Source organism: Salvelinus sp. IW2-2015, unplaced genomic scaffold (assembly GCF_002910315.2).
Source record: "Salvelinus sp. IW2-2015 unplaced genomic scaffold, ASM291031v2 Un_scaffold2786, whole genome shotgun sequence".
NCBI lineage: Eukaryota > Metazoa > Chordata > Actinopteri > Salmoniformes > Salmonidae > Salvelinus > Salvelinus sp. IW2-2015.
The window spans coordinates 28972-38709 of record NW_019944087.1 but is presented as its reverse complement, the minus strand read 5'-3'; the positions used below and the strand labels follow the sequence as shown (position 1 = coordinate 38709).

At 44.6% G+C, this 9738-nt stretch overlaps 1 protein-coding gene across 1 annotated transcript in view; it reads left to right on the top strand.

Annotated features, from left to right (window-relative positions):
- The window catches only part of LOC112074737 (phospholipid phosphatase-related protein type 1-like), a 60159-nt gene that overhangs the window by 27932 nt on the left and 22489 nt on the right, over positions 1-9738 (top strand). Inside the window, 1 exon segment of the mRNA XM_024141844.2 lies at positions 890-1022. Within this exon segment, the coding sequence (XP_023997612.1) occupies positions 890-1022 (133 nt within the window).

Below are 9738 nucleotides of genomic sequence, written 5' to 3'. Positions count from 1 at the left end.
TAAGGTGTTAGGGTTAGGTGTTAGGGTTAGGTGTTAGGACTAGTGTTTAGGGTTAGGACTAGGTGTTAGGACTAGGTGTTAGGACTAGGTGTTAGGACCCGGTGTTAGGACTAGGTGTTAGGGTTAGGACTAGGTGTTAGGGTCAGAACTAGGTGTTAGGGTTAGTGTAGGACTAGGTGTTAGGACTAGTGTTTAGGACTAGGTGTTAGGGATAGGTATTAGGACTAGGTGTTAGGGCTAGGGGTTAGGACTAGGTGTTAGGGATAGGTGTTAGGACTAGGTGTTAGGACTAGGTGTTAGGACTAGGTGTTAGGACTAGGTGTTAGGACTAGGTGTTAGGACTAGGGGTTAAGACTAGGTGTTAGGGTTAGGACTAGGTGTTAGGACTAGGAGTTAGGACTAGGTGTTAGGGTTAGGACTATGTGTTAGGACTAGGTGTTAGGGATAGGACTAGGTTTAGGGTCAGGACTAGGTGTTAGGGTTAGGACTAGGTGTTAGGACTAGGACTAGGTGTTAGGACCAGGTTTTAGATATAGGTGTTAGGGTTAGGACTAGGTGTTAGGACTAGGTGTTAGGGTTAGGACTAGGAGTTAGGGTCAGGACTAGTTTTAGGGTTAGGACTAGGTGTTAGGGTTAGGACTAGTGTGGTAGGGACTAGGACTAGGAGTTAGGGTCAGGTAAAGGTATAAGGTTGTAACTCTGGTCACACCTTGTGTTTCGTTTTTATTTATTAATTTAACCTTTATTTAATTCAGTTAAGGCAAGTCAGTTAAGAATTTAAGAACATATTCTTATTTACATTGACTGCCTGGCAAAAGACCTCCTGTGGGGACAGGGGGCTGGGATTATATAAAATAAAAACTAAATGAGTGTATCTGTCTGTCGTCAGATCTTCATCGGAGAGGTATCCATGTACATCATGAAGTCCACACGGGCGGTGCTACTAACCCAGGAGAAGACCATCTTGACGGGGGAGTGCTGCTACCTGAACCCCCTCATCAGAAGAATCGTCAGGTTTATTGGTGAGTCAGTTCTACTGGTCTTTAGGTTTTGTCATTTTGTTTTACTGGTCTTGGCTCTAGGTTTTGTCATTTTGTTTTACTGGTCTTGGCTGTAGGTTTTGTCATTTTGTTTTACTGGTCTTGGCTGTAGGTTTTGTCATTTTGTTTTACTGGTCTTGGCTGTAGGTTTTGTCAGTTGTTTTACTGGTCTTGTCTGTGCGTTTGTCTGTTGTTTTACTGTTATTGGCTGTAGTTTTGTCAGTTGTTAGACTGTTATTGTCTGCAGCTTTGTCAGTTGTTCTACTGGTCTTGCCTGTAGTGTTTGTCAGTTGTTCTACTGGTCTTTGCTGTAGATTTGTCAGTTGTTCTACTGGTCTTTGCTGTAGGTTTGTCAGTTGTTCTACTGGCCTTCGCTGTAGATTTGTCAGTTGTTCTACTGGTGTTTGCTGTAGGTTTGTCAGTTGTTTTACTGGTCTTGCTGTAGGTTTGTCAGTTGTTCTACTGGTGTTTGCTGTAGGTTTGTCAGTTGTTTTACTGGTCTTGCTGTAGGTTTGTCAGTTGTTCCACTGGTCTTGGCTGTAGATTTGTCAGTTGTTCTACTGGTCTTGGCTGTATGGTTTGTCAGTTGTTCTACTGGTCTTGGCTGTAGATTTGTCAGTTGTTCTACTGGTCTTGGCTGTAGGTTTTGTCAGTTGTTCTACTGGTCTTGGCTGTAGTTTTGTCAGTTGTTTTACTGGTCCTTGGCTGTATGTTTTGTCAGTTGTTCCACTGTCTTGGCTGTAGTTTTGTCAGTTGTTCTACTGGTCTTGGCTGTAGTTTTGTCAGTTGTTCTACTGGTCTTGGCTGTAGTTTTGTCAGTTGTTCTACTGGTCTTGGCTGTAGGTTTTGTCCAGTTGTTCTACTGATCTTGGCTGTAGTTTTGTCAGTTGTTCTACTGGTCTTGGCTGTAGTTTTGTCAGTTGTTCTACTGGTCTTGGCTGTAGGTTTTGTCAGTTGTTCTACTGATCTTGGCTGTAGTTTTGTCAGTTGTTCTACTGGTCTTGGCTGTAGTTTTGTCAGTTGTTCTACTGGTCTTGGCTGTAGGTTTGTCAGTTTGTTCTACTGGTCTTGGCTGTAGATTGTCAGTTGTTCTACCTGGTCTTGGCTGTAGATTTTGTCAGTTGTTCTACTGGTCTTGGCTGTAGTTTGTCAGTTGTTCTACTGGTCTTGGCTGTAGTTTGTCAGTTGTTCTACTGGTCTTGGCTGTAGGTTTGTCAGTTGTTCTACTGGCTTGGCTGTAGATTTGTCAGTTGTTTCTACTGGTCTTGGCTGTAGTTTTGTCAGTTGTTCTACTGGTCTTGGCTGTAGTTTTGTCAGTTTGTTCTACTGGTCTTGGCTGTAGGTTTTGTCAGTTGTTCTACTGATCTTGGCTGTAGTTTTGTCAGTTGTTCTACTGGTCTTGGCTGTAGTTTTGTCAGTTGTTCTACTGGTCTTGGCTGTAGTTTTGTCAGTTGTTCTACTGGTCTTGGCTGTAGATTTGTCAGTTGTTCTACTGGTCTTGGCTGTAGATTTGTCAGTTGTTCTACTGGTCTTGCTGTATTTGTCAGTTGTTCTACTGGTCTTGGCTGTAGATTTGTCAGTTGTTCTACTGGTCTTGGCTGTAGTTTGTCAGTTGTTCTACTGGTCTTGCTGTAGATTTGTCAGTTGTTCTACTGGCTTGCTGTAGGTTTTCCATCCAGCCACTTTATAACGTCCATCTATTAGTTCTGGTATTCTGTGGTATAATGACATTTATCAGATCTCTCCGAGAGGAGAGGAGGGGGCACTGAATACACTGGGCCAGATCGTACCAATCCCAAGCCTGAGAAGACACCATTACCCACGTACCCCTGCTCAGACAGAGCCAGGGGCAGCAGCATCAGATTAATTTTACACTGTCTTCCACACTAGTGACCAGAAGAGCTCACCTCTCTGTGAGCCTCTTGTCTCTCCCTCATCTCCTCAGCTCAGCGCTGGTGATATTTGTTTATACTCATGGTTCAGTCCCAACCCACACTATTCTTTGTATAGGTAGTAGGGGACTACTGTTGGCCAGGGCCTTCAGGTAGTAGGGGACTACTGTTAACCAGGGCCTGCAGGTAGTAAGGAAACAGACAGAGAGGCCCAGGCACGAAGCAGAGAGCCGCAGGCCAGGAGCCAGGCCCGGCAGACTTAGAGGCCCAGGCAGACTTAGAGGCCCAGGCAGACTTAGAGGACCAGGCAGAATCAGGGAATTGGAATACAAAGGATTGTTATTTCATGGGCAACAATACAGATAATAATGCGTCATACACAGAGGTTGTGTCTGAAAAGGCATTCTGCCTTGTTCTGAGCAAGGAGGGTCGGAGAATGAGAGCAAGGAGGGTCGGAGAATGAAGAAGCAAGGAGGGTCGGAGAATGAGAGCAAGGAGGGTCGGAGAATGAGAGCAAGGAGGGTCGGAGATGAGAGCAAGGAGGGGTCGGAGAATGAGAGCAAGAGGGTCGGAGAATGAGAGCAAGGAGGGTCGGAGAATGAAGAGCAAGGAGGGTCGGAGAATGAGAGCAAGGAAGGGTCGGAGAATATGAGAGCAAGGAGGGTCGGAGAATGAGAGCTAAGAGGGCGAGAAATGAGAGCAAGGAGGGTCGGAGAATAATGAGAGCAAGGAGGGTCGGAGAATATGAGAGCAAGGAGGGTCGGAGAATATGAGAGCAAAGGAGGGTCGGAGAATGAGAGCAAGGAGGGTCGGAGAATGAGAGCAAGGAGGGTCGGAGAATGAGAGCAAGGTGGGTCGGAGAATGAGAGCAAGGAGGTCGGAGAATATGAGAGCAAGGAGGGTCGGAGAATGAGAGCAAGGAGGGTCGGAGAATATGAGAGCAAGGAGGGTCGGAGAATGAGAGCAGGAGAGAGTCGGAGAATGAGAGCAAGGAGGGTCGGAGAATGAGAGCAAGGAGGGTCGGAGAATGAGAGCAAGGAGGGTCGGAGAATGAGAGCAAAGAGGGTCGGAGAATGAGAGCAAGGAGGGTCGGAGAATGAGAGCAAGGAGGGTCGGAGAATGAGAGCAAGGAGGGTCGGAGAATGAGTCCAAATTAAAGTATGTGAAACGGAGCACGGAGGGCACATCGAATGCATATTCCATGTTGTACATATTTTTAAGAATTGGTAGCTACCCTCAAAAAATGTATATCTACCTTGTGTAACATTAGTTTTATGTCATTTTTACCAGTTTTTTTTCCTATTTATTTATCTGTATATGTTGTATGTATGTATCTATGTGTATTTATACCGTGTGTATGTATGTATGTATATTATTGTACAGCTCTAGTGATATAATTTACTATAATTTGTGGTCCCGTGTGGCTCAGTTGGTAGAGCATGGCGCTTGCAACGCCAGGGTTGTGGGTTCATTCCCCACGGGGGGACCAGGATGAATATATATGAACTTTCCAATTTGTAAGTCGCTCTGGATAAGAGCGTCTGCTAAATGACCTAAATGTAAATGTAAATGTACTATTATGTATTGATTTTTACCTTACTTTTTATTGTTTTTATTTGATTATTTTTAATTTTTTCACTCTTTATGTGATGTGCAATACAGAGAACACCAGAATAATAATTATCATTTAATTATCACAGTGAATTATTGTAATGTTTGTTTATGTGTCAATTAATCCCGTAAGGGATGAGTTGACAACAGGCAAGTTGACACAAAAATAAAACATCATTCATTCATTCAGCTGGCTAGCTAGATTAGTACGATTCACATATCTATCTGACAATTATGAAGTAAAACGTTTGCTTTATTGCCGTTGTCGTGGCTGGAAGACGACTCAGTGAATTGGCAGATGCAGCGTGAGGTAATACTGTAGGGGGAGAGCTTCTCTAATGTAACGAATGCTTTCGACACTTTGTAGAGTCCATGCCCCGACGAATTGAGCCTGTTCTGCGGGCAAAAGGGGGTGGATGCAACTCAATATTAGGAAGGTGTTCTTAATGTTTTGTCCACTCTGTGTATTTCATGAACATATACAATGAAGGCAGTCCCTTCACGACACAGGATCCCCAGGCAGAGAGGCCCAGGCAGAGAGGCCCAGGCAGAGAGGCCCAGGCAGAGAGGCCCAGGCAGATAACCTAGTAGCCTAGTGGTTAGAGCGTTGGGCCAGTAACCGAAAGGTTGCTAGATTGAATCCCTGAGCTGACAAGGTAAAGATCTGTCGTTCTGCCCCTGAACAAGGCACTTAACTCACTGTTCCTAGGGCCGTCATTGTAAATAAGAATTTGTTCTTAACTGACTTGCRTAGTTAAATAAATAAAAAAATAGAAAAAATTATCACAGTTTATCACAGGTCAGGATCACAGTTTACCATGCAGGTCAGGATTATAGTTTACCATGCAGGTCAGAATCACAGTTTAACATGCAGGACAGGATCACAGTTTACCATGCAGGTCAGAATCACAGTTTACCATGCAGGTCAGGATCACAGTTTACCATGCAGGTCAGAATCAACAGTTTACCATGGCAGGACAGGATCACAGTTTTACCATGCAGGTCAGGATCAAAAGTTTACCATGCAGGACAGGATCACAAGTTTACCATGCAGGTCAGGATCACAGTTTACCATGCAGGACAGGAATCACAGTTTACCATGTCAGGTCAGGGATCACAGTTTACCATGCAGGTCAGGATCACAGTTTACCATGCAGGTCAGGATCACAGTTTACATGCAGGTAAGATAGATCAGTTTAGCCATGGCACATGGCAGTCAGGATCACAGTTTACCATGCAGGTCAGGATACAGTTTACCATGCAGGTCAGATCACAGTTTCCATGCAGGAAGGATCACAGTTTACCATGCAGGACAGGATCACAGTTTACCCATGTAGGTCAGGAATCACAGTTTACATGCAGGACAGGATCACAGTTTACCATGCAGGTCAGGATCACAGTTTACCATGCAGGTCAGAATCACAGTTTCCATGCAGGTCAGGATCACAGTTTACCATGCAGGTCAGATCACAGTCTACCATGCAGGTCAGGATGACAGTTTACATGCAGGTCAGGATCACAGTTTACCATGCAGGTCAGGATCACAGTTTACCATGCAGGTCAGAATCACAGTTTACAATGCAGGTCAGGATCACAGTTTACCATGCATGACAGGATCACAGTTTACCATGCAGGTCAGAATCACAGTTTACCATGCAGGTCAGGATCAAGTTTACCATGCAGGTCAGAATACAGTTTACCATGCAGGTCAGGAATCCAGTTTACCATGCAGGTCAGATCACAGTTTACCATGCAGGTCAGAATCACAGTTTACCATGCAGGTCAGGATCACAGTTTACCATGCAGGTCAGGATCACAGTTTACCATGCAGGTCAGGATCACAGTTTACCATGCAGGTCAGATCACAGTTTACCATGCAGGTCAGAATCACAGTTTACCATGCAGGACAGGATCAAAAGGGCTATTCATTCACTACTTTAGGGGACCTGCATTGACTTGCGAAAGTATTCAACCCCCTTGGCATTTTTCCTATTTTGTTGCCTTACAACCTGGAATTAAAATTGATTTTTGGGGGGTTTGTATCATTTGATTTACACACCATACCTACCACTTTGAAGACGCCAAATATTTTGTATTGTGAAACAAACAAGAATAAGAAATAAAAAAAAATTGAGCGTGCATAACTATTCACCCCCAAAGTCAATACTTTGTAGAGCCACATTTTGCCGCAATTACAGTTGCAAGTCCCTTGGGGTATGTCTCTATAAGCTTGGCACATCTAGCCACTGGGATTTTTGCCCATTCTTCAAGGCAAAACTGCTCCAGCTCCTTCAAGTTGGATGGGTTCCTGCTGGTGTACAGCAATCTTTATGAGGATTTATTTATTTTTATTTTATTTAACCTTTATTTAACCAGGTAGGCAAATTGAGAACACGTTCTCATTTACAATTGCGACCTGGCCAAGATAAAGCAAAGCAGTTCGACACATACAACACACATAGTTACACATGGAGTAAAACAAACATATAGTCAATAATACAGTGAAAAAATAAAATAAGTCTATATACAATGTGAGCAAGTGAGGTGAGATAAGGGAGGTGAAGGCAAACAAATATATGTATAAATAAATAAAAATATAAAAGGCCATGGAGGCGAAGTGAGTACAACCAAGCAAGTAAAATAAAACTAAAAAAAACAATGGAATGGTTGGTTTGCAGTGGAAGAAAGTGCAAAGTAAAGACAGAAATAATGGGGTGCAAAGGAGCAAAATAAATTAATAAATAAATACAGTAGGTAAAGAGGTAGTTGTTTGGGCTAAATTGTAGATGGGTTATGTACAGGTGCAGTAATCTATGAGCTGCTCTGACAGCTGGTGCTTAAAGCTAGTGAGGGAGATAGGTGTTTCCAGTTTCAGAGATTTTTGTAGTTCGTTCCAGTCATTGGCAGCAGAGAACTGGAAGGAGAGGCGTCCAAAGGAAGATTGGTTTTGGGGTGACTAGAGAGATATACCTGCTGGAGCGCGTGCTACAGGTAGGTGCTGCTATGGTGACCAGCGAGCTGAGATAAGGGGGACTTAACCTAGCAGGGTCTTGTAGATGACCTGGAACCAGTGGGTTTGGCGACGAGTATGAAGCGAGGGCCAGCCAACGAGAGTGTACAGGTCGCAGTGGTGGGTAGTATATGGGGCTTTGGTGACAAAACGGATGGCACTGTGATAGACTGCATCCAATTTATTGAGTAGGGTTTTGGAGGCTATTTTGTAAATGACATCACCGAAGTCGAGGATTGGTAGGATGGTCAGTTTACAAGGGTATGTTTGGCAGCATGAGTAAAGGATGCTTTGTTGCGGAATAGGAAGCCAATTCTAGATTTGACTTTGGATTGGAGATGTTTGATGTGAGTCTGGAAGGAGAGTTTACAGTCTAACCAGACACCTAGGTATTTGTAGGTGTCCACATATTCTAAGTCAGAGCCGTCCAAAGTAGTGATGTTGGACAGGCGGGCAGGAGCAGGCAGCGATCGGTTGAAGAGCATGCATTTGTTTTACTTGTATTTAAGAGCAGTTGGAGGCCACGGAAGGAGAGTTGTATGGCATTGAAGCTCGCCTGGAGGGTTGTTAACACAGTGTCAAAGAAGGGCCAGAAGTATACAGAATAGTGTCGTCTGCGTAGAGGTGGATCAGAGAATCACCAGCAGCAAGAGCGACATCATTGATGTAAACAGAGAAGAGAGTCGGTCCAAGAATTGAACCCTGTGGCACCCCATAGAGATACCAGAGGCCCGAACAACAGACCCTCCGATTTGACACACTGAACTCGATCAGAGAAGTAGTTGGTGAACCAGGCGAGGCAATCATTAGAGAAACCAAGGCTGTCGAGTCTGCCAATGAGGATGTGGTGATTGACAGAGTCAAAGGCTTGGCCAGGTCAATGAATACGGCTGCACAGTATTGTTCCTACTGATGGCGGTTACGATATCGTTATGACCTTGAGCGTGGCTGAGGTGCACCCATGACCAGCTCTGAAACCAGATTGCATTGCGGAGAAGTGTGGTGGGATTCGAAATGGTCGGTAATCTGTTTGTTGACTTGGCTTTCGAAGACCTTAGAAAGGCAGGGTAGGATAGATATAGGTCTGTAGCAGTTAGGGTCAAGGGTGTCCCCCCCTTTGAGAGGGGGATAACCGCAGCTGCTTTCCAATCTTTGGGGATCTCAGACGACACGAAAGAGAGGTTGAAAAGGCTAGTAATAGGGGTGGCAACAATTTCAGCAGATAGTTTAGAAAGAAAGGGTCCAGATATCTAGCCCGGCTGATTTGTAAGGGTCCAGATTTTGCAGCTCATTTAGAACATCAGCTGACTGTATTTGGGAGAAGAGAAATGGGGAAGGCTTGGCGAGTAGCAGAGGGGAGGGCAGTGCTGTTGTCCGGGGTAGGGGTAGCCAGGTGGAACATGGCCAGCCTAGAAAAATGCTTATTGAAATTCTCAATATTAGTGGATTTGTCGGTGGTGACAGTGTTTCCTATCTTCAGAGCGGTTGGAAGCTGGGAGGAGTGTTTTCTATCCTCCATGGATTTACGGTGTCCCAGAACTTTTTTTGAATTTGTGTTGCAGGAAGCAAATTTCTGCTTGAAAAAGCTAGCCTTGCTGTTTCTAACTGCCTGTGTATATTGGTTCTGGCTTCCCTGAAAAGTTGCATATCACGGGGGTGTTCGATGCTAATGCAGAACGCCATAGGATGTTTTTCTGTTGGTTAAGGGCAGTCAGGTCAGGAGAGAACCAAGGGCTATATCTGTTCCTGGTTCTAAATTTCTTGAATGGGGCATGCTTATTCAAGATGGTGAGGAAGGCATTTTAAAAAAAATGACCAGGCATCCTCTACTGACGGGATGAGATCAATATCCTTCCAGGATACCCCGGCCAGGTCGATTAGAAAGGCCTGCTCGCTGAAGTGTTTCAGGGAGCGTTTGACAGTGATGAGTGGAGGTCGTTTGACCGCTGACCCATTACGGATGCAGGCAATGAGGCAGTGATCGCTGAGATCTTGGTTGAAAACAGCAGAGGTGTATTTGGAGGCAAGTTTGTTAGGATGATATCTATGAGGGTACCCGTGTTTACGGAATTGGGGTGGTACCTGGTAGGTTATTTATAATTTGTGTGAGATTGAGGGCATCAAGCTTAGATTGTAGGGTGCTGGGGTGTGAGCATGTCAAATTTAGGTCGCCTAGCAGCACGGC